The sequence below is a fragment of the Xenopus tropicalis genome, chromosome 3, assembly GCF_000004195.4.
Source record: "Xenopus tropicalis strain Nigerian chromosome 3, UCB_Xtro_10.0, whole genome shotgun sequence".
NCBI classification, from domain to species: Eukaryota; Metazoa; Chordata; class Amphibia; order Anura; family Pipidae; genus Xenopus; species Xenopus tropicalis.
This window is the reverse complement of record NC_030679.2, coordinates 40,454,828-40,480,685: the sequence shown is the minus strand read 5'-3', so window position 1 is coordinate 40,480,685 and position 25,858 is coordinate 40,454,828. Positions and strand designations below refer to the sequence as shown.

At 40.1% G+C, this 25,858-nt stretch overlaps 1 protein-coding gene across 1 annotated transcript; it reads left to right on the top strand.

The window, feature by feature from the left end:
• Positions 1-1,400: 1,400 nt before the first annotated feature.
• Positions 1,401-22,765, top strand: grpel2 (GrpE like 2, mitochondrial). Its single transcript, NM_001142216.1, is given in 4 exon segments — positions 1,401-1,486; positions 12,518-12,674; positions 15,883-15,964; positions 17,330-22,765. Coding segments are annotated over 4 exon segments (651 nt in total). The 5' UTR covers positions 1,401-1,406; the 3' UTR covers positions 17,662-22,765.
• The last annotated feature ends 3,093 nt before the right edge of the window (positions 22,766-25,858 follow it).

Sequence of the window (25,858 nt, the reverse complement as noted above, 5' to 3'; positions counted from 1 at the left end):
TAGGACTCAATGGAACTCTGCAGCTCCAACCTGGCCCAAGGAAAGTCTCCCATAAGGCTCAATGGCACTCTGCAGCTCCAACCCGGCCCAAGGAAAGTCTCCCATAGGGCTCAATGGCACTCTGCAGCTCTAACCTTGCCCAAGGAAAGTCTCCCATAGGACTCAATGGAACTCTGCAGCTCCAACCTGGCCCAAGGAAAGTCTCCCATAGGGCTCAATGGCACTCTGCAGCTCCAACCCGGCCCAAGGAAAGTCTCCCATAGGGCTCAATGGCACTCTGCAACTCCAACCCGGCCCAAGGAAAGTCTCCCATAGGGCTCAATGGCACTCTGCAACTCCAACCTGGCCCAAGGAAAGTCTCCCATAGGGCTCAATGGCACTCTGCAGCTCCAACCCGGCCCAAGGAAAGTCTCCCATAGGACTCAATGGCACTCTGCAGCTCCAACCTGGCCCAAGGAAAGTCTCCCATAGGACTCAATGGCACTCTGCAGCTCCAACCTGGCCCAAGGAAAGTCTCCCATAGGACTCAATGGCACTCTGCAGCTCCAACCTGGCCCAAGGAAAGTCTCCCATAGGACTCAATGGCACTCTGCAGCTCCAACCTGACCCAAGGAAAGTCTCCCATAGGGCTCAATGGCACTCTGCAGCTCCAACCTGGCCCAAGGAAAGTCTCCCATAGGACTCAATGGCACTCTGCAGCTCCAACCTGGCCCAAGGAAAGTCACGATACCGAAGTTTGAATGAATTCCGAAATGGTCGTAGTCTTTGCAAAAAATACAACTTTTTAGTGGAATTTAACGAAAACCACAAAATAGTTGTACTATTTTAACGATATTATCATGGTCATTATGAAAGGTTATAACAACTGGAAAAAATATGAATTGTTCTCATTTGTGGTCAATCATGCTTTAATGAATGGACTCCTATGAGTCTGTGGCATCTTACAGCAATCACACTGGAATTTGCCAGGACCCATATATGGCCAGTCAGGGCCTGATGGCAACCTTATCATTTATGTAGAAAACGACATTGTAGCGCTGCTCTGCACCTGTTTTTGCACCGTGCCATCCTTCATTAAATGTGTCTTACTACCATCTCTTTTAGTACAAATTTTTTGAATTTTTGAACAAAAACCTTAACGAAAGAAAAGTGCTTATATTTAAGAAACCTTTCGGATTCAGGTGCGATCCGGTTTTCCGACCCACGGAACACACTACAACCACGGCTCTGGGATATGGGGCAGAAGCTGCGATACTTGACGGGAAGTGTACTCCATGCTGCGCTACACGCCCCCTATTTCTATTGGCTGCCACTATAACACTGTAGACAACACGCCCCGCCCACAAGTTGTAGAGTAAGTACGCATGCGCGACGTAGTATCAGCGAGTGAGGAGAGTGAAGACGAGATGAATATGGCTGGGTGTAGGTTGCGGGCTGTAGCGGAACAACTTGGGGCTTTATGGGCACGGAGCAGCAGACACGGCGGGTGAGTAGAAACGGGGCAACTTTATGCTGCGAAGTGTTTGTTGGTAGAAATTGGTATCATTTTATGGCAGCTACTATGGCATCACGACCATTTTAAAGTATCCATATGTAGCGCGGATTATGCCCATGCCGCTAACTGCACCTCCCAGCGTCCCACAGCTGTCTGGCTAATGTGGGGTGATGGGAGATGTAGTTTGTAACAGCTGGGAAGCCACGTTGTTTACGTAAGCCGTATGTAAAGCGACTGAGGAAACACTTTCTGCGCTCAATATTATGGTTTGTAAAAACAATAGACGTGCTGTGTGGCTTTTCTGCTGAATGGGACAATAGTGCTGCCATTTGTGCATAGGTCAGAGGTTATTGGGGGCCAGTGGCTAAGATTCTGGGCCCCACAGCATTTGCAATATAGCACCTTTGCCTATAACATATAACTTATACAAAACTATTTCACTTGCTTATCACTCAGTTTCCAATTGGGCCAAATATACCTTATGGGACCCCCAGAGGTTGCTGAATCAGTTTTCTTTATAGGTAACCCCCTGTTGCTAGGTAACGCTAACCAAGCACTGAGGCATTTTCATAATCATATGGCCTCTTAGTAAATATTGTGCAGTCTCACATTACTAGGTATAAACTTGCAGAATATCCTAGCTCCATATCTTTTGGTTCCCGCTTGTCCTAAGCTGAAAGGAAGCTATAGTTGCACTTCCCCTTTAGGGAGCCATTGACAAGAACAAACATTGCACCAAAGTGAGAGTATTCTTATGTAGTGCTCAGTGCTTACTATTTGTTGCTGCAATAGCAAATGAATGAACATTTCATTGTGGGTGCTGACAGGTGCACCCTATTCATTTACAGATTCAGTAATCCCTTATACTGGTTGTACTCTCGTCAGACCACCCATGTACTTAGTGTCAGGGGGGGAGGTGTGTCCGGCTTCATTTCAGTGGCCTGAAGGGTCACCGTGGATGTTATCCTTCATGTAGCACCACCAGGGACAGAGCAATTTCAGATAATCGCTGCTGTCCACTATATCGTTATAAATCGGTTTGTAAAGTCATATATTTACTTTGTAAGATGGAAATGTATTGTTATCAAAAGGGATTGAATGAGTAGTCTGACCATGCAGCTAATTAGAGCTGGGCGGTATGACCAAAAATTTATATCACAGTATTTTTCAAAATTATATCGGTGTCACAGTATTTGACGGTATTTTTTTTTTCCATGCATGATTAGGTGTTAACCCCATTTCCTAATAAATTAGAGAATAATTGATTTTCAATACTGCAGTAGAGTCAGGCAAGCGAAGGAGCGAAGAGACAGTCGTAAGGTAAATCAGGCAGGCTTAGTTTACCAGGCAAGGCCGCAGACAACATAGCACAGGAGGAGGCGTTTGATAGCTTTAAATACCCCCCACGCATGCGCAGAACCGGCGCCGTCAGCGCATCGCGGACGTGCACGCTTTGACATGTACGTGCGCACGCAAGGAGGCGCGCGAGACCGGGCCGCACGGGTGAGTACCCTGACACCCCGGTATTGCGGTATCTGAAAAATGAATATAGTTTAAAAAAAAAAAACACCGGTATTCGGTGTTAAGCGGTATATCGCCCAGCCCTACAGCTAATCACTGTTTATTTTCTAATATGCTGCCTGCTCATCTATAATATTCTGCATGAATATATTTATAATATATCCACAACCTTAGAAATAAAGTTGATGCCTTCTGCTCACAGAGCAGTGTGCACTAAGTGGCAGCAACTTTAACTGCTTGGCAAGGAATGCATATGATCTGGATTTCATCCTGTTATCTGTGCGAGTGTCGTTGCTCCCCTTCTGAGTCATGTGGGCCCCACGGCGTTTCAGTTTTCTGCTCTTGATCAGCTGTGTTCCCTTTCCCTCAGGCTTTAACTTATAGGCTGTGCAGTGCTGCTGCTGCCCCCTCCTTGCTTTACCCCAAGTTGCCATAGCAAAGTGGTTCATCAAAAGAATTTAGGGTCCACGAAGTGGTTTTTCAGGCTGTTTCAAAAAAGTTGCTCCCCTGTTGAGTGCTCAAACACAGGTACTGTTATGTAGTATGTGTGGCACCTCATGCAAATAAGGTCTCCGTTTAGGAGATTTCTGGGGAGACTGATAAGATTACATTGTTTTGTTCATGGATGTTTTTGTGGTGTTCTTTCAGCTCTCTCATTTTGGGCTAACTTTCATAGCTTTGTCTCATGCTACAGGAGTCCTATAAATGTACTTGTATATTCTATTTACGTTTCTAGGAGAAACGGCAAGCTCTTGTTTCATTAATAAATCCATGTTATAATATACAGCAGAAGTCTTTCTTAGAGGTAATGTGAGTATTGCAGCTGTGTAACAAAGGGAGAAAGGATTTCTACTTCACTTCCTATCAGGCACATATTTAGTTTTGTGGTTTGTTATGAAGGCGGTCCCAACCGGCTGCTATCTTTTCACATTTACACCTAAAATGTATTTTTAATTCAGTTACCATCTGTGTACATTCACTGAAGTGATAGGAGAGCTCTATTGTTTTGGGTCTAGTCCTATTGTTCTGATGTATTTCCACCCCATGCCTTACTTTCTCTATGTGTGAATTCCTATGGTGATCTTGTTTGCTTTGCTGCAGCCTGGCCGCAACATAAATATTTACTGTGTCCAAGACTGTCTGTCTGTGTGTATTGTGTAAAATAAGTGACAGAAATGTGTCAGTAGGACAGCACACATAGTCTCCAGTTGGATGTCATGACCCAAGTAGTTATTTATAAATTTGTCTGTTAAAGCCAATGACCCCTTGCTGTTCATGTGCTATAATAGATCATGCTTGCCCTGTTATACCCTGTATACCTATGATGCTCAGCCTGAGGTCCTACGCAACAAATTAATAACTCCCTCCTTCCCTCTCAAAATTTTGAAAATTCCCAAGTAAATAACTGAGAATCTATAACAATTGCTCCCGTTACGGAATGTACAGGAAATCTCCTTAAAGAGCAAATGTTCTGGTACGAAACATCCGATGCGCCATTACCTTTTTATTTTATATCGGGAACCCTTTATTTGCTTATTTATTAGAATCTCTGTTGCTGGCACTAGAGTAACAGTGCAGGTGACAGATTGGACATTCTGGATTTTTTATCCTGTAGGAATTGCATGGGGTGTCTCATGATCCTACTCATGGCTGGAACAACTAACAAGTGTTATAAAGTAAGCATAAAGGCAACATTAATTTGGCTTTTGTCACTATAAATTTTGTGTTATCTTATAGTTGGTAGGAAATATCGCAAGAGAGAACACAAAGAATTAGGTTTTTGGTCATGGTCCTGCTACAGCCCTTTGGCTGGCAATAACCATTCAATCACCCGAGCTGTAAGTAAGGTTGAAGAGCCCCGTGTGACAGGGCCCTATTATTGTTTGTTATACAACAATATATGGTTGTATAAGGCTAACAAAGGCTAATGTTATTCCAGAATATAAAACACCAATATAGTATAAATCTGCTCAGTGTGTGCAGACAGTTAATGCAATGGCGCCCTCCTGTCACAGTGCACAACTGGTGAATTTCAACCTGAAAATGCACACTAAAATGTTTTTAGCCTAAAACCCCAGGCAGATTCAGGTTCTATTCTGTAAGCATGAGAAACATTAGTCTTGGTGCCTGAAAAAACAGCTACCATCCAGGGAAAAAAGTGACTGACAAAACACTCCGGTTTGTAACCATTCCAGAATGTCACGTGGCCCCCCCTCCCGCCTCACACAGTGTGTTGGCAGAGGGACCTCGGCATCAAAATTTTTAGCTTACTCTTACGCTGGCGAAGAAAATCCAAATAGGGATCAAAACTGCCCAGTTTCTGTATGCCTTGACAGGAAGCAGTCTGCCTTTCACACAGCACATAAGGTGGATTTTCTGGTTGACATTCACCCCTTTGCTTATGGTGCATTGGCAGATGAAGCGAAAAGGAGTTGCAGCTATGGTCATCTTTTATTTGTAACAATTGATTGGGCAGACAGCCTAAATTACTTCAACAATAGAAAGGCAGACATAGCATATGTGGCCCCCTGTATGCTTTTTCCCTGTTCATTGTATGGGCCGATCAGTCGGAGAATGTACTACATCAGCCAGTGTATGACATTCTTTAGGCTAATGGCACAGGTGAGTTGTCACTCATGGGAAATCGCTTCTCCTGCAAAGCCACATTGCCATCATTATTATTAATTAAAATGGTTGCATGTAAAACACTTAAACTGCAGTGATCCTGTGTAATAACATGAAAGTGACTACAAGAAAGGCAGCATAGGGTGTAACCGGTATTTGGCCTGTCTGCGTCTGCACTGTAAAGCTGATAAGGAAAGTATTCAGATCTCTTTCAGGGCTGGTTAGACTGGCCGTTTGGTTGATCAGCTATGATAAGGCCTCCCAGGAGTCAGTGACTGAAGCACTCTTCTTTAGGCAACCTGGTTTTACATAGTGTGTTCTGTACAGAATGTCTCATTCTAGTTGAGTATTATGACACAAGCAATAACTGATGGAGGTTGCGTTACCATGGACATACATACGTGACATTTTCTTCCTTATTTTCTTCATAAGTGACTGAGAGTAACTTAGAGATTTACTAGTTTGCATGTTGGTTATTAAAGGCCATGGAAAACCTATTTTTGCCAAGTCTCTGCTAAATTGTTTTCTGGAACAAGGAAATGCATTCTAATTGAAACTTTTATGCAAATCATGCATAAAGAGAATTTACTTATTGCATCAGACAAACATTTTTCCACCAGCTTCAACAAGCAAAGTCGCTGGTCAAAACTGACAATTTACTGGATTGATTTAACCCCAGATACTGACTGGGAATTCGTTATTCCTTTACCCTGCCTTAGGGTGAAGGCACATGGCGCTACTAGTAGCAGCTACTTTTTCACAGCTACTAAATGCCAGAAAATACCCTGACATAGACAATACTGAGAATTGCCTCTGCTAAAACACAAATATAGACCATTATCAGTAAATGATCTGTATTGTCTATTTTAGTAGCTGTGAAAAGTAGCTGCTACTAGTAACTCAGTGTGTCTTCACCCTTACAGTCTCTTATTTCTCAACTGTCATAATGTGCTGCTTTTACTTGATATACACTGTACACAACAATAGTTTTTGGATTATGTCCTACCCTATCTTCTTACTGTTCATGGTTGCGTAGGGGCTGAATAATATTCACCTTATTATTCTAAAGCTTAGGCTGATGCAAAACGGGGCTGCAGCCCCAATGCTATTATCAGCCTTCTACCTTGCCCTAAGCTGTATTCACTGTATCCGTCCGGGTGAAAGGATACGCAGCAAAAAAAAAAAAAGTGAGAATTTGCATTTCAAACCAATATCGCATGTGCCTGCATCTAATGAACACAGTTCTTGCGGGTGCAGGTAGGGTAGGAGGCTGATGCCAGTGTAGGGGCTGCCATTTCTCTGCAGGCCAAGAATCTGTGTGGCATCAGCATAATATCATGCCAGGTAGATTCTTTACCCATGGAGAATTGTCTGCAACCACTTATGCTATGGATTATGTATATTTTTGGGCCAAAGACTGCCTGCACTTGAAATAACAGGTGGTTTAAATTAAAGGTTATCAAAGGTGGACAGAGTTTTTTTTGCTGCTGGTGAACAATTTGTCTGGTGTGATTCTAGTCAACTATGTGATGGCCTTCTGCTGTCTGATTCTTGTTTGGGCCAGGCAATGCCTTTACTTGCCCTTCAAAGTGTGAAAACTACCTAAGATCTATATAAACATGGGTTTGTTTTATAAGTCCCATTGCATAGAGCAGCCATACAGCTATCCACAGCTGCCAGGTCCCCCATTTAGCCCCTAATTGTCTTCTGGTCATGGTCCTCCTCCTTCTTATCCTCCGTTCTGTAAGCATGCTACATTTGCTACCCCCTGGGTCTGGACCTGGAATTGGGCCACACCAGAGGGAACTGAAAGCTGTAATAGGAATTAAACTTAATATCATTTTGCACGCATAAGGTCATATTTATCAAAGGTGAAGAGCCCTTTCACTCAAATGAATAATTCAAAAGCCTATTTACTTGTATAAACTCTTGGACTAGTTTGTGAGTTCAGTAAACATGTCCCATTTCCGAAAAATTGTGCAGCTCTGGTGCTAGGTGAACAGTTAATATTTGAAGGAAGTGTATTTTTCGGTATCTCAGTTTCTCATTTAAGAGTAAAAGGGTTAAACTAAGCAAAACATAGCTCCATCCCTGTAGTGGATTGTTAACTGGGTGTTTTGTTACATTGCGTGCTAGGAACCATGTGAAAGCTGCATGTGGTATGCATAGTCATGAATATACCAGATGTTTTCCTGCTTATTGCTTGCAGTATTACCTGAGCTGAGGACAGCAGTGATCTTGCTAGCAAGAACTGAGGAGGGACAGAGGGGAGGGTTCTGCTTTAGAAACCATTCTGCTCCCTCTCCTATTCACGTAGCTTCAGCCAGTTATAGTTATACATTAACTCTTGCTTCCCACTGCAGAGGAGTGATTGCTTTAAAGAGATGATTGTCAAGCTGATGGAACTGAGCCTGCAATGCTGTAACATGCTGTTACTATTAAGAGGCAAGACAATTTGTACAGAAAAATATAAAGAAATAACATTATAAAAATTTTCAGATCATGATGAAATTCCGAGCCTGCCTGCAAATTAGGTTTCAGTTCTGGATTCTACTGAATCTCTCGCAAACAGTATCATATGTAGCATAGGGCTACTGTGTTTTTGCTCACAGAAGTAGCTTCACCTAAAGATAATGTCTCTAGATCAGTGATCCCCAACCAGTGGTTCGTGGGCAACATGTTGCTCCGCAACCCCTTGGATGTTGCTCCCAGTGGCCTCAAAGCAGGTGCTTATTTTTTTTTCTGGTTAGTAGGCAAGTTTTGGGTGCATACAAAGCCAGTGTAAAGCCAAACAGAGCCTTCTGTAGGCTCCCAGTCCACATACAGCCTACCAAATAGCCAATTATAGCTCTTATTTGCACCCCCAGGAACATTTTCCATGCTTGTGTTGCTCCATAAACTCTTTTACCATTTGAATGTGACTCTCACAGATATAAAAGGTTGGGGATCCCTGCTCTAGATCATGAGTTGTGCATTTTCTCAGGTACTTGATGCTCCTGCACTGGCACCATTGAGGCTGCAAGTAGCAACAAATAAACCACCCCTTATCACATCGCCCTACGAGATAAACGCATAGTTTATTGGACAGTTTTAAGATACCACTGATGTAACTTACTGATATTACTGTACTGTAGGTAGTAAGAGTCCTATGTGCTATAAAGGGATGAGAGACTTTGGTTCCATGCATCGTGAATGTTGTAGATTTCATTAAGATTGTGGTGATCACACCATTGCACAACCTAAAAAAAAAAATCTGCCTATCTCTTGCACCCTAATTGGTCATTGGTATATAATAATGACTATTAGACAGCTTGGGTGGTTGTGCCAATCTTTGAGGTTTTTACCTTTTTATAAGAGCATTTACCAAATAATGGGTCATGCATCTGATGTAAACGTTTTGCAGACTGAATAATTTAAATGATGATCTTCACAGTTGTCTATCAATCCCATTGGTAGGTCGGGTTGCTAAAGGGAAGCATCTCGTTTGTAAGCCAGCAATAAAACCGTTTTGTATGTAGCATTTTTGCAGAAAAATGTGTTCTGGTTTGTGTGTATATTACAAGATTGTTTCATAAAAATCCTGATCATATATTGGGTCTATTGCTTCTATCGTTATTTGTTTCAGCTACCATAATTTTAAAAACAGCACTATGTTTAGTGCTCTTAATGAAAGAGACTTTAAATATAAAAATGTCAGTAATGCCTGTAGGAGAGAAAATCTAGGGGACTTCTTGTGGTGCAGCATTAATTGAGCTATAAAAACCTCCTTTGTGCTTCCTGGTAAAGCCAACCTCTACTTAGACATTTGTAATCTGGGAACCGAGTTGTAAAAGTAGGAATTCCAAGAATGCAGAAAATTATAGGCAAATATGTTAGATTTGGTACTGGGCAGGGATACAGAGCAGATGTATGCCAGGGATGCTCTATGCCAGTGCACATGGATCTTACCATATATGCAAGTCAGTCCTACGGATCGAGAAACAGTAATTTTGGCTATTTTGGCATATGGCACTGCTGCCATATATAAACACATTGTAAGGCATTTTAAAGGAACAGTAACACCAAAAAATGTATATATTTTAAAGAAATTAAACTATAATGTACTGCTGCCCTGCACTGGTAAAAGTTGTTAGTTTGCTTCAGAAACATTACTAGAGTTTATATAAACCCTGGTGTGTAGCCATGGGGGCAGCCATTCAAAAGAAGAAAAGGCACAGGTTATATAGCAGCTAACTATGTGCCTGTGCCGTTTCTCCTTTTTTCCAGCTTAAGGGCTCTGGCACACGGGGGAGATTTTTTCGGCGATTTCGGGAAATCGCGCCGCCGCGTGTGCCATCCCGCCGGCGACTTACATGTTCGCCGGCGGGATGGCGGGTCATGGCAACTCGGGAAGATTAGTCGCCCACAAACGGAGTTTTGTCGCGGGCGACTAATCTCCCCCGTGTGCCAGAGCCCTAAGAAGTTCTGAATTCAAAGTAAAAGTAACTATCTACCCTGCGGGGCAGGCAATATATGATTGACAGCTGGGATTTTTAAATGCTTATATAATGGGTATGGATGTTTAATAAAAAAAAATGAGTTTGGGTTTCATGTTTAATTTGAAAAGGACTTTTATTATACAGCTTTTTATGTCTGGGTGACAGGTCCACTTTAAGCTTCATGGGTATTACTTTGGCACTAAAATGTGAAGCTTTATTTTACAGCAGAAGGCATTTATTCCACCCCCTGTGATATAAAAACATTTGCATCTTTTCAGAGTATTCTTGCTCTGCCAGCTACTAGAGGGACTTTCCATTAAGTGGAAACCTTAAAATTAAATGTAAAACTTCCTTGTTGTCTTAGGCGTGTATGTAAATCGTGTTTGTGTGTGCGCACCCATGGTTTTCTCCTCACTTATGCCCATTTTCTAGTGTTCCACTCCCTTACTCTGCAGAAAAGCTGACATTGTAGTATATTTAGCCTTAAATAGACCCTGTTTATAATTAGGGGTTATGTTCATTGTTTTATTTATACTTGCTCTATTTTATTATTAATAACTTAACATTTTGTCCCATGACTACATTCAGCGCTAGATGAAATTTCTCCACAAACATGCACTATAACTAGAAGCAATTTTTCACTATAAGGGCATTTCCTGGGGGCAACTTTTTCCTAGGAAGACTAAAATATAGAAGGTTCTCCCCGTTTGCCAGTCACAAGATACAAGTTTATTTACAGCTCTTGGATTTATTTTTAGACTCTGTTATGACTCTCAGAATTGCAACACATTGTTTCACAAAAGAGAAGGGGACAGCTTTAAACAGTGTATTGTTAATCCCCCTGTCAGGGGCATTAGAGCTTTAGAATTTAGAATATAATGTCACTGATTTTGATGAGTTTACACTGGACTGCCATAGGAATTTACAGCATGCTGTAACTTCATTGGTATTTGTGGTGTTTTTTAATTATTCAGCTTTTTGTCCAGTAACCTAGTTTGGGATCTAAGCAGCTTTACATAGTATATGTTACAAGTCAACAGTATTTAGTGGGTCATACCTGTTGGTTCTCAAATAAGGAATGTAATGCAACATTGTTTTTCCTCATTAACACTGTTTCATGTATGATGCTCCACAAAGCTTCATAATCCTTTCTTTTCAGTGGATAACTCTGAAATACACAGGCAAACAGTTGCTAGTCAAGAATGAGATTGAGAGGCTGCCTGGAGGCTTTCAGTAGTGTTTTACAAGTTAGTCTTTGTGATTTCCTTTCAGCACATGCTCTTCAAAATAGGAAGCTACTAACCAAACATCCTGACCTTATGGCACCTATGTCACTAGAACAATTACATATAACTGTAGGTCATACTTTAACTTATACTTTCCATATGTCATTATGGTAACGTAGGTTTGGAGTGATAGTTTACTGTGCTCATCACATTATTGACATGACATTTCTGGCTATCAAGGTTCAGTCTGTAGGGCACAATATTGGAACTTTCTGTTGATATATTGTAAAGTTTCTACATACATTGCTATACCCATAATAAATGTGTCAGTACTGCAGTGTTCTTTAACAAAACTGCCCGTGTCACCTGGCTCCCAGTGCTAATAACTTCTACCAATCCTGAGACAGAGATCACTTTAATAAGAAAGAATTTGATGATGTTTAAATGGCTTCTTTATTTTTTCTTTTTACCTATTGTCAAACAGCAATATTAAGAGCAAAACGTAAAAATATATTTCTTATTAGCCTATTTGTTCCAATAGATAAATGGTTTTCTGACTGTTTTGCTGATACAGGGACTTCTTCGGTGGACACTTGCAAGTTAAATATATATAAATGTGCTGATGGTTTCTAGCCAGCATGTTGTTTTATGTTATCATTTGGAGTGAGGAGCAATTATGTTTTTTTTTTTTTTTAAATTCTGGAATTATCGTTCTAATGACATGGGGTCTTTACACTAAAACTAGCAAGGGACATAACAATGTTTGCACTACACTTTTCCTGCTAAAGGGGATATATACTATACATTTTTACAATGCACTAAACCATGTAAAATAGAAGTAAGTGCTTTTATTTTAATACATTTGGGTTCAATTATGACAATAACTGCTTGAAAACTGTGCTCTCTCTTCAGTATGTGGCTGGGGCCCTGATAGACTTCAATAACAGAACATCAGCTACTTAAAATGCAGTGAATAGGCAGTCCATTCTTGCTCTGCTCGCTCCTCTCCCACCAAGGGAGGGTGGGAGGATGAATATTATAACTGAATACGAACTTTTTATAATGTCTCCTTCAAATGTTGTGATTTCCAATGACTTTATTTCCATTATAAACTATTGGAGAATGTAGCAGTAGGTTCCCACCAAGTAATTCATTTTCATATTACATTTTAGGTGTTCCGTGTGTGCCTATAGTACAGCTGCTCAGCAGAGAAGCGCTGGAGACCAGACTACTGCTGATGATAACACTGTGGATGACCAGCAGTCGTATGCTGTGCGTGCTCTAGAAAGGAAAGCGCTCAAACTAGAGGAGGAAGTTCGAGACTTATCAGTGAGTTCTTTGCATGAAATTATTCAAACTTGTATATTGTAACTGTTTAGCGCACTAAAAAAAAATATTGACATAACAAATTCAAGTTCTTGCATCTGCACAAAACAAAAAGTGATAACAGAAGCCATATTTTTATAATGCTTAGAGCAAGGTCACAATGGGCATATTGTCAGCCTGCAGATAAGCACAGGCTGACAATATGCCCCTATGCTTAAATAAAAAAAATATTCTTTTTGTGCGTGCACCCAGAAGCACTGAATCTGCCCAAGTGCTGGCACATGCAGCCGATATCTGCCAACTAGCGCGAGACTCTGAAGCGGTGGTGAATAATGGCTGTGTGTGCGGATTCAATGCTTCCAGATCAGGCACAACAATATGTCCTGTGTGACCTTCCCCTAAGAAAGCTGCTGCAAATCTGCCACACAGAAAAGAAAGCATCCCTCTCTAAATTCTTATCACTTCTTTTTGGATTAGCAACAATTCCTTGCTACAGATTACTGCCGATGATATCTCCAAAGATATCTTGATGATATTCTGTTGCTAGCAGGTGCTGTGTGGGTTATGGAAATTTGGAGTATCCTTTTCATTGCGTGTGGTTTAGTGGAATGCTGGTACAGAGTACACAATACCTGTACCAGGTTTAACTCACCAGTGTACCCTCAAGCCACCACCCAAAGTTAAAGCTTTTCTCCTTCGCCTGCATTCTAAACGTAGTGTGATGGACACGGTGAAACACCTGTATATCTGAACTGTTCCCAATGGTTGCCAGACTGTGAAGTCGCAAAGAAAAAAAAAATATTTGCGAGAAAATGTCTATGATATCTCAAAAGATATTTTGATGATATCCTCTCTAAACGGGGCCTATACTGATTTCTTAAAGAAAGGAGGTTAACATCAAGCAAGGGAATCCTGTGGAGCAACCTGTCATTGATTTCAATAAAACGAACAGTAACTGTAGTATTTCCAGATTACTGAAAGATTCTATATTTTATCTAAGCCCTATGCTTGTGTTTAAAGTATATTGTTTAAATGGCATTCTGCCTAAGGCATTGCAATGTATGTGGTTATATGTAGCTCTGGTTCTGAAGCAATTATACAGTTGCAAAAGTCAAGGCCTGTTTCTGCCTGTGGGTAGTTTAGGTTTACTTTAAAGTTTGCCTGAAGCAAGTCCAAGTGTAAATGAACATCAGGGGACTGTCACATGCTGTGAGAGTATTCACTCTGCTTGTGGTGGATAAATGCCATAAATGGCAAGCTATTTGTGTGTGTGAATAGAACTAGAGCTGTAGTAATGAGGCTTTGTACTGGAGGAGGAGGTCCTTAAATTGGGGCTTTACAGTCTCTATTCATGCAAAGTATTAAATGCTCCCATACTACATAGACTTGCAGCCAATCCAGCCACAGTGAAGCCCTGTACATCTTTTACAATGGTACTTTGCTTATTCACGCAGCATGGCATTGCTCTGCTGAAGTTGTGATTAGGTTCACAAAAGAATATGAGTTTGTATTATAGCAATAAATCAGAATTAAAGCCTAGTAGAGCAGATCTGCAAAATAAATGTTAATATTTGCACTTGGCTGTCTTTTAAAAAAAAAAAAAAAAACACTAGAGAGCACAAAATAGTTCTAAATATAATATTAATACAACTAAGAAAAAAATGCACACGCACTGCTGGTTTAGCCTATGGATCTACCACACCTCCCTTCCATTCTGTCCATTTTGGAGGTCCATCCTTCAAAATGTGTGATGTTTTACATTAAATATATATTCAACTCTGTGTGTGCCTTCCACAGCCTGTTTGGACCCTATTATACTCCTGTATTATCCATATGTGCACAAAAAGGGGGGTTGTGTAATATACAAGTACAATGGGAGTGCGACTGATCTGGCCAAATTAGCTACAAGCATTCAAAAGAGAGGGGGGATTGATCAATGCACATTCCCTGGTCCCCTGTTTCATAAGTAAATTCGTATCAATGCTAGTGCATGTATTTTCAGAAAATTGGTTACAAATTGATCAAGGTAAACTCTATATGGTGGTCCTAACCAATGCTGTCATTTTAACAATCTCTCTTCTATAAAAGCTAATGGCATGGAGGTGGACAATGCCCTGGTCAGGAGACACTTATCCCAAGAAATGCTACCATGCAGGTAGATGCTAGCCTTTGAAAAATATAATGAAGTAAATAGTTAGGACCACCATATAGGGTTTACCGTGATATGGTGGCTTACCAGTTCTGTAATCTTAATTTTGTAACTAAATCCCTGTTTTCTGAAAATACATTAACTAGCATAGATATTAAATTACTTATAATATGGGACCAGGCAATGTGCATTGCTCAATTACACCCCCCTTATCCATAAGTACACCACTTCATAAGGGGCTCTGGACGTTTAAACAATGTGGTGCTTTTTGTATTTATCTCACTTGTACGTTAGCCACACAGTCTCCTGCAGTGGTCTGACTGCGCCAAAACCCAACACTGCATTGGATGAATATTAAAAATACCTGGACTAAGACATAATTCATTTTGATTAATCAATGTATTTGTTTTTCTAGCAAGTGGTTGAAAAATAAATAAATAAAATATATATACACATCCCTTCATACATACATCCCTACATAGCTCAGAAAGTAGTAGTAGTTTCATAGGAGCACACGCAGCACTTCCTGTGTGCCCTTCCCAAGGGTGTGTGATGTAATACCACAGTAGGCAGCATTGGTTGTCTAACCCACTCCATCTCAAAGTGATGCCATTCATCAAAAATTTTGGGGACTCCCTCATTTCACCATTTTTATGTATAACATTATGTGCTTGAAAGTTAACTGCTATCCCTACATAACTTATTGTTTAGAAAGAAATCCAAGAAATCCAAGTGCATTAGCAGCCTCAAAGTACCCCCCAAACTTCTACTATTTAAGACTCAAATATATCCCTACACTTGTAAACTCAGACTGTATCCAGAATTTGGTTAGATACACTGGGAATTTAGTGAATGAATAATAGTCTGTCATTCCAGTGCCAGAGGTGGACCTTCTTTGTATAATATGCATCATATTCATTTCTGACAATATGAGGGAATGTATTTAATTGAGGGGTTTAGGCCCTGTTAGTGCCTGTATTATTCATTCTGTAACATACACATTAAGTAATGCTTTTGGATATTTTTAGCTATACACTCATTCTGTTTTTCTTTTTTTTTAAGGAGCGCTACAAGAGAGCTATTGCTGACTCTGAAAATGTTAGAAAAAGAACTCAGAAGTTTGTGGAGGATGCAAAACTATTTGGTGAGCAGGCAGTTCAGCAGATCTCTGCTAATGCTTCTTGTTTATACCCCGACAGCTTGTAATTGAAATGAGAATAGATAGAGAATAGATCTACAGATATTTCAAGAAGCAGGAGGGTTAAAGGAACAGTTACATCCAAAAGTGTAAATATTTTAAAGTCCCTGCTGTTTTCTCCGTACATGGGCACCAGCCCGGGGTACGAGGTAAGCGATTAAAGTCACTTGGGGGTGCCTAACATTTTGGTACCCCCAAGTGACTTTGCCTTTACTTGTCCTTTAAGGGATATGGCACCACCGGGTGGACTTTCTCGGTTTGGCTATGCAGCTGGTTTCAATGCAGTGCTAGAGAGCCTAAGATTGCTCCTTCCACAAGTTAAATGTAAAATGTGTGACATTTGTTTTTCTGCAGCTTTTAATTCTGAAAACATGCACTTGTGTGTCTTAACACCCAAGTGCATTTGTTGGAGGCAGCAACGAAATCTTTCCTGCAGCTAGTTATGCCCTTTTATATGTTAACATGACAGATGCACTTGGCTGTATTGGGATGTGCCTTTTTTATTTATTTTTTTAAGTTCTTGAGCAGAAAGAAAATCGAATAACGCAAGTGAGCTCTGAGCTGCCCCTAGACGGTTTCCAGGGGAGTACATTTTTTTCTAGCACTGCAGAGCTGGGTTATTAAAGATATGTCGATTTTTAGGAGCGTGTGTAGCTAAGCTTGATTAAGCTCATCTGTTAGTACCTGGATGCAGTGCTGCTGCTTTGAATCATTCACAGTGTGTCCTCTGTGGCTGATTGGGCCTTTAGGGGTGCTGCACAGTAGCCTTTCATGGAATATACTTTCCACTCATGATTCATTTACTTCACATTCCAAACTTGAAAGTTGGTAGCTTGCTGTATAATTATAGCCCTAAAAGTGCGTCTCTTCTCATACCATGGATATTTCTGTGTTATGGAAACTGACAACATGCAGTGTGGAATCATGAGCTAGGGGATAAATAAGTTACATTACTTCATAAATAGCTGCCAGGAAACATGCTTGGTTCCTTTTTATTTCTTATATTTAATACTTCTCAGATTTCTGCTAAGTCATTTTCCATCAACAATCACCAGCCCTGGATTTGTGCAGCTCATATTCTGTGAGTCCATGGTTTCAACTTGTGCGATTAATTTAGTAGAAACAGCAGATGTTTAAATTGTGACCATACTATAGACTTTCCTATATATCAATATTTCCTAGATGAAAATCTTTTTTTCTTAACCACCTCCTCATAAATTTTAGCTTGCAGAAGGGAGTAACATCACCAGCTTCTGTTACTAAATACCTTCTAAAGTGATTTATATGGCTTACCCCCTGTACCTTTTGCAGGTATCCAGAGCTTTTGCCGGGACCTGGTGGAGGTGGCAGATACCATTGAGCAGGCAGTGGAGAAGGCCACAAAAGAAGGGATAAGGGATATGGCAGCAGTCTTGTCCCATCTGGATGGAAAACTTCAGGGTGTCTTCATTAAACATGGACTTCAGAAAATGACCCCACTTGAAGGCGAATATGACCCTTATGACCATGAAATAGTTTGCCATGTACCTGCTGATGGGAAGAAGCCGGGCAGCATAGCAACTATTTCACTGGATGGCTACAAACTACATGGCCGTACCATTCGGCATGCACAAGTTGGAATAGCAGTGGAGACCCAGGAATGACAGATGCTTTGACTGCCAACAAACCCCACCTGCGTTGTCCAAAACACTCCTTATTTATTTAATTACCTTTAAATTTATTTTCATTTTGGTGGTTCTCTTGGCCTAAATGCTAAATAACTTTTTATTTCATCCTGAAAAAAAAGATTAGTGTACCCAGTACTTGGTGTATGGGGCTGAAACTGGGCATTTCGGTTAGAGAGGATAAAAATATTTTTGTTTTTCTTTTATATGTTGTCTATCTGTGTTAAAGTATTTATTGTTATCTTACTCTAATAAGCTGGTGCAGCATAAAATAGGCTGCCTAGATATTATATATGTAAATAGTTCTTTAATTACAGACTGTAAATGAAGCATAGATTAGTCTATTTTGCAATATTTCAAATCTTTATGTAATGGTTCCTATACCTTTTTCAGGATTTATGATAATATTCACATGTTTTGTAGGGAAGGGAATGTTTTCATGATGCAAATCTCCTATTCTGTGTTCAACTTCTTAGGGACTCTTGTAGTGATATGATGCGCTCCTCAAGTCGAGTAAAGTCGGTAAAAAGAAAAACTTCTTCCATTTGAGCAGTTTAATAGCAGCAGACTCAATGCACTCTACTTTATGCAGTTTTCATAGAAAGCAATGTAGGGGGATTTCAGGCCATTTTTTGGCTGTGCCTTCTTAAAACCTGAATTCATCCAGTGTGCCATTACTTAGAGCTCAGTGGGAAATGAATCTGACAGTGTGAGTTGGGGAGTATTTAAATCGTTGTTTTGCTGTATAGATCTGAATTGAGTACTCCTCCACATAAATGATGCACAGGCCATGAAACGTATAGTAATATCTACTCGGTACATTTCATCTTGCTGGTTATGAATGGTTAGTTGCATTTTGCTTCTAGAATTTTGTGCAGAACTCTTTATACCCAATATAAGAAAAACACTGTACAAATGTAATACGCAGAGCAGTAATATGAACACTTAACTACATCCCCCAATATTTACATTTGTGTTTTGGCAAGCATTAGGCTAATGTCCCACAGAGTCACCTGCAATAGACCTCTGCTACCGTGGGTTGCTAATCGCTCTTAAATGCTTTTCCACCAGCAACAAAGGCAACCGCTGGTGGAAAGGCACGTCCATCGTTTTGGTTTTCTGAAGTCATGCAAAGTTGCCTGCAGGAGAAAACTTTGTGCTAATTTGGAAAACAAAAACGATGAGTAAAGGCTTTTTGAGGAGACTAGTCACCCACGGGACATTACACTAAGGGTTCAGTTAATGTCAGATTGTGGTTGTTTACAATCAACAGACACTTTTCACTAGTTTTTATAACTCTTAATTTACCCTGTTTCTTTTTGTTCTGCTTTTTTTATCTAGTGGCATTTGCATTAAAACATTTAGAATTCTAAGTTTTTGTGAGATTTTGATGTGCTGCCTATGGCACACCTAGCAGGGACAGATGGACAACCGCTCAGAAAGCCAATTCACCTGCTGCCATCTCTTCTGCCTCAGACGCTGTGTAATGTATATTTCTTAGGAAAGCAGTGATCAGCAGATAGGGCAGTTCTGACTGTCGCTGATTTCCACCTTAGCATTGTGATTGTCAAAACACCTTGTGTGCCATGAGCATCATCTTTAAGGGAGAACTAAAGAAGTAGGTTAGAAATGTTGTACATTATGTTTTGAGGTCTTGTTCCAGCCCAAGGCAGCCATTTTTTCCAGCACATGCTCTGTGCTGCTGTCATCTTAGGGACCCGCTCACAATATACTGTATACACAAAAAATATATGGAAGATGTATAATTTATTCAGATTCACATTACATGGCCGCTCTGAAATTAGTGCAGTTAGCACCAGAATTTAGTAATCAGCTCTGTAGCATCAGCTTATATGACACACAAACCTCATTTTCTGCTTGATAATTTGTGGCGACCCCTAAGCTTAACTTCTCAATAGCTGCTTAGAGCCCACTTAACTGTGAAGGCCTGGATCATTGCTGCAATTGAGATGCTGAAAGTTTAGGCTGGTGCAGTGAATTCAGTATATAAAATGTCATTTTAATCCATATTCATTTTTAGGGTTTAGTTCTACTTTAAATCAACTTTACGTATGATGTAGGAATTGAAATTCTGAGACAATTTGCAATTGGTCTTCATGTTTTGTTTTTTTTCAGTTGTTTAGCCGAGTTTGGTATTTCAGCAGCTATCTGGTTGCTAGGGTCTTATGGCATATATAATATAGGAATATAACATACTAAAAGTTAAGTTAACTTAGTTGAACTACCCCTTTAAGGTTTCCATTTTAGTCTGCACAGCTCATGCTGTTTCATTACACAGAGTATGCATTTTACCGATTAGCTCTCACAGACGATAAACAGGAAATAACGTTTTTGTCCAAAATATAACGTGAGATTATCTGCAGGTTGTACTGTTAGTAGGGTTCTTTTATGTTATTTGGATTGCTTTAGTAAACCCTTACAATAGTAAGCAAAGGGTAGTTGGAAATGTTATCTTCTAGATGTATAAGACTGTCACATGATCTCAGTGCTGCACATAGGCAGTTTTTGGTCAACAAGGGTTATTTGTGCCTGTTTTGCAGCATGCTGTATTGGCATTTTACTGCCAGCAGAGAAAATTGCATTGCTTGATATTAGTCTTACAAGTGACATCAGTACAAAAATATATATATTTGGCCAGGGTATTGGCTTCTCTCAAGCTCATTGCCTGGGCATTTGTGTCACCTTGGGGGCTCAGTTTTGACAGATTATTCTGCAGCCCTAATGGATTGTAGTTGTCCAGTTCAGACTGAATTTCCTCTGCCAATGCATTGGCAAATAAGGAGTGGGAGGAGCCGCAGCTCATTTTTGCTTCCTACAAATGATACATTATCAGTTCATTCAGCCAAGGGCCAAATAGTTAATATTTTGAAGTTTGGCCAACTTAAATTAGCTTTTTGATTTCCTTAGCACTTTTCCGCCCTCTTCTTTCATGTATTTTACTAGCAGAAAGCAACGTGAAGGGGTTAAATATATATTATAAATCTTTTAGATTGGATTTAAAGGCCCTATCATTTAAAACTTATATTTATCTATAATACAAAGAAGGATTTTTCCAAATTTTAATAATTGTAAGCTATTGTGTATCTTATACATATTTTATTTACATCCATTCCAGAAATGAACTGCTTTATAAGGCTCGTCTCACACAGGGCAGATTTGGAAGGCCCCTTATGATCTATTGATCTCCTAGTAGCTAATGACTCTGAGCTGACTGGCAAACTTGAATTGCTTGGATTTTGCATGTGTCTGTGAATGTCTGTACAGAGGATTTCTGTGCACCCTACTTGTCTGGGGAGACCACTGCTTCACTATTGTTGGGAAGACACTTGTTGGGAAGTATGGCAACAGCCTGCCGAAGCCTGCTGTAAGCAACAGAGCTGCAAAGTATTAAGCAGGATTTTTATTTTAACTACTGTTACTTTTATTTCCTTTAGCAGACAGGGTGAATTTACTTTTAATTTACTTCTTACTCCTCAGCATATTGCATTGATATGTTTGGTTTAGGTCTGCCGTGTTTTCTTTGAAACAAAAAACTAAACTAAAGTTAAAGATTATTTTTCAGGCAGTTGCAATGACTATTTTGTGGGGATTATGGAAGCTACTGCAGTATATATCTATATATCAAATCTACAGAAACAAGTTCTACTTGGACTGCACTTAGTCTAAATTTTATCTGGTCATATACATGATTATCTTTGTTTAAAGGGGTGGTTCCCCTTTAACTTTTAATATGATGTAAACAATTGGTTTTATTTTTTGTTTTTTTTTTAATTATTTAGTTTTTTTGTTGAGCAGTTCTTCATTGTGGAATATAGTAACTTTATGGTTGCTAGGGTCCAGATCACCCTTGCAACTAAGACAGTGGTTTGAATAAGAGACTGCAGGATGAATAGGGAAAGGCTGGAATAGACCAATAAGGAATAAAAAGCAACAGTAGAATTGTAGCCTCATGGAGCAATAGTTTTTTGGCTGCTGGGGTCCGAGGCCCCCATCTTACTGCTGGAAACTAGCAGAAGACTAATAGTTTAAAAACAACAACAACAAAAAAATGAAGGCCAATTGAAAAGTTATTAAGAGTAGGTCATTCTGTAACATACTAAAAGTTATCTTAAAGGTGAACTACCCCTTTAACTGTGCCATCAAACAAGTGGACCCTTAGCACAGACCTGAATGTTCATTCTTAACCAGTGACTGGATGGTACATGGAGTCTGTGCAGCGCCACCGTGGAGCATGTACATTTGGTGCCATGACCGCCAGCAGGATATGATAGTTGGAAATCGAATCTCATTTTAGACCACAGAAAGTGTTACATGTGTGCACATTTGGGTGGAGAATACAAGGGGATATTACTTACTTACTTTTGTTGATCAGCAATTCCAACAAAGTGATAGTTACTGTGTTGAATAGCAATACTTTTAGCGCCATGAAAGTATTAACGTGCTGTAAAGTTTTGTTATTTTAAGAGCAAAATGGACAATAGTCATATCTATGTGTTTACATTGACTCTCGGCCTTTACAACCAACTGTACTGTTGTTCTGTTGTACATTTGCTAGCGCACACTATTGTCTTGTTTCCTGTGTGACAAGTACATGTAGAGAAATGGTTTGAAGCACAGATTGTAAATAATTAGGTGACTCTTTATAAATGTGTTTATGTATATATGATTTCAGTAACTTATATGATATGTATATATCTTTGAAAATTTCTATAGAAGTCAAAAGCACATGGGGGGGGGGGATAGTAGGCAATATATAGCAATCTGTCATCCTAAATACTCAATCAGTTTATATCTCCTTTCATCTGGAAAGGAGTTCAACTAATGTACTGCTCAGATTATATACACACGCACGAGCAGGCCAAATCATTTGTTCTTTACAGTACTAACAGATGACATCTTATTATGGTAACTGTGGGTAAATCAGCAAAGTGCTTAGCAGAGGTGCATCTGAAACAAAAGAACGGGCAGTTTCTGGGCTCAATACAGTCTTTTGTCAAGCAGATGAAACTATTTCACCATTCCTGGAAAGGTGATGAATCCAAATAAAAAGCTATTTTTAAAAGTGTGTGTTGCTATTGTTTATTTATCACTACAACTTTCGCTGCAGTAGTCAGCATGCGTCTGTGTGTGGGGGGGCAGTGTTTTAGGACACTTTCCAGGGCATGGTCAGTGCCAAGAACTATTTATCTGGATTGAGAGGTCTCTGTATGTGCCAGATAAGGAAATACTCTCAAATGTGTCAAAACCCTGCATCCAATCTGCTCTGGGAAAGCAGTCATGTATTTAAAGGAATACTGTCATGGGAAAAGATGATTTTTTTTTTAAACACATCAGTTAATAGAGCTTCTCCAGCAGAATTCTGCATTGAAATCCATTTTTCAAAACCGCACACATTTTTTTTATATTTTAATTTTGAAAGTTCACATGGGGCTAGTCATATTCTTCATTTCCCAGGGTGCCACAGCCATGTGACCTGTGCTCTGATAAACTTCAGTTACACTTTACTGCTGAGCTGTATATGTATTAAAGTTGGAGTGATATCACCCCCTCCAAGCAGCCAATCAGCAGAACAATGGGAAGGGAGCAAGATAGCAGCTCCCTGTAAGTATCAGAATAGCACTCAATAATAAGAAATCCAAGTCCGGCTTGGGACTCCCCCAGTTACATGGGAGTAGGAGAAACAATAGGTTAGCTGAAAGCAGTTCAAATGTGTAGCACTTGCTCCTTCTGAAAGCTCAGACTCAAGCACAATGCACTAAGATGGTGCCTACCGACCAATATTACAGCTAAAAATACACTTGTTGGTTCAGGAACCAAATTTAAATGGTAGTGAATTATTTATTTTCTTAACAGTGTTATTTAAAGCGTGTTAAAAAGTATTGGGGTGGATTTGCGCCTGAAATAGTAATGTTGTTTATTTACATACTGTAGATGCTAGTGCAGTTGCTTGTAGCAACCAATGAGATTGTTACTTACATTTTCTTATTTGTAGTAATCCTCTCAATATGAATTGGTAGCTGCACTGATAACAATTTAGCATCAGCCCTGGGAATACAGTGGAGGAAATAATTATTTGACCCCTCACTGATTTTGTAAGTTTGTCCAATGACAAAGAAATGAAAAGTCTCAGAACAGTATCATTTCAATGGTAGGTTTATTTTAACAGTGGCAGATAGCACATCAAAAGGAAAATCGAAAAAATAACTTTAAATAAAAGATAGCAACTGATTTGCATTTCATTGAGTGAAATAAGTTTTTGAACCCTCTAACAAAAAAAGACTTAATACTTAGTGGAAAAACCCTTGTTTGCAAGCACAGAGGTCAAACGTTTCTTGTAATTGATGACCAAGTTTGCGCACATTTTAGGAGGAATGTTGGTCCACTCCTCTTTGCAGATCATCTCTAAATCCCTAAGGTTTCGAGGCTGTCTCTGTGCAACTCTGAGCTTGAGCTCCCTCCATAGGTTTTCTATTGGATTAAGGTACGGAGACTGACTAGGCCACTCCATGACCTTAATGTGCTTCTTCTTGAGCCACTCCTTTGTTGCCTTTGCTGTATGTTTTGGGTCATTGTCGTGCTGGAACACCCATCCACGACCCATTTTCAGTTTCCTGGCAGAGGGAAGGAGGTTGTCGTTCAGGATTTCACGATACATGGCTCCGTCCATTTTCCCGTTAATGCGAATAAGTTGTCCTGTGCCCTTAGCAGAAAAACACCCCCAAAGCAAAATGTTTCCACCCCCATGCTTGACGGTGGGGACGGTGTTTTGGGGGTCATAGGCAGCATTTTTCTTCCTCCAAACACAGCGAGTTGAGTTAATGCCAAAGAGCTCTATTTTGGTCTCATCAGACCACAGCACCTTCTCCCAGTCACTCACAGAATCATTCAGGTGTTCATTGGCAAACTTCAGACAGGCCTGCACATGTGCCCTCTTGAGCAGGGGGACCTTGCGAGCCCTGCAGGATTTTAATCCATTGCGGTGTAATGTGTTTCCAATGGTTTTCTTGGTGACTGTGTTCCCTGCTAATTTGAGGTCATTAACTAACTCCTCCCGTGTAGTTCTAGGATGCTTTTTCACCTTTCTCAGAATCATTGACACCCCACGAGGTGAGATCTTGCGTGGAGCCCCAGAGCGAGGTCGATTGATGGTCATTTTGTGCTCCTTCCATTTTCGAACAATCGCACCAACAGTTGTCACCTTCTCTCCCAGCTTCTTGCTAATGGTTTTGTAGCCCATTCCAGCCTTGTGCAGGTCTACAATTTTGTCTCTGACATCCTTGGACAGCTCTTTGGTCTTTCCCATGTTGGAGAGTTTGGAGTCTGCTTGATTGATTGATTCTGTGGACAGGTGTCTTTTATACAGGTGACTAGTTAAGACAGGTGTCCTTAATGAGGTTGACTAATTGAGTAGAAGTGTCTAACCACTCTGTGGGAGCCAGAACTCTTAATGGTTGGTAGGGGTTCAAAAACTTATTTCACTCAATGAAATGCAAATCAGTTGCTATCTTTTATTTAAAGTTATTTTTTCGATTTTCCTTTTGATGTGCTATCTGCCACTGTTAAAATAAACCTACCATTGAAATGATACTGTTCTGAGACTTTTCATTTCTTTGTCATTGGACAAACTTACAAAATCAGTGAGGGGTCAAATAATTATTTCCTCCACTGTATATACCATCCCACTGTAACATTCCATTTCCTTGTGTAGCTGTGCTAGATTAGTTATCCAGTATTTACAGCTGTCAGGGACAAAAGTTCAGCTAAACTTCTCCAAACAGCTGTTAAGTGCAAGAGGTGCATAGAGTTATTATGCTGGCTGCTGATATGAGTGTATATGTATTCTCTCTATAGCTGGCATTCAAAGGTAGAAACAGCTAAGTATGGGCCCCAAATCAACCAGGAAGCCAGAAAAATATCCTATGGCAAAGGACAGACAGTCACAGATATTTATACCCCCTGCAGAGGCAGCAAAAGAGCCACTTATTGTACAGCGCTGCGGAATATGTTGGCACTTTATAAATAAATGTTAATAATGTTCAGGGCATAAGGGGTTGGTTAAAAATCACAAAGATTTGGTTTCTAGTCCGTGATGAGTCTGAAAGCACAATGATGCACCGTGAATGTGATGCTCACCCATGAGTGCTCATGGGATACA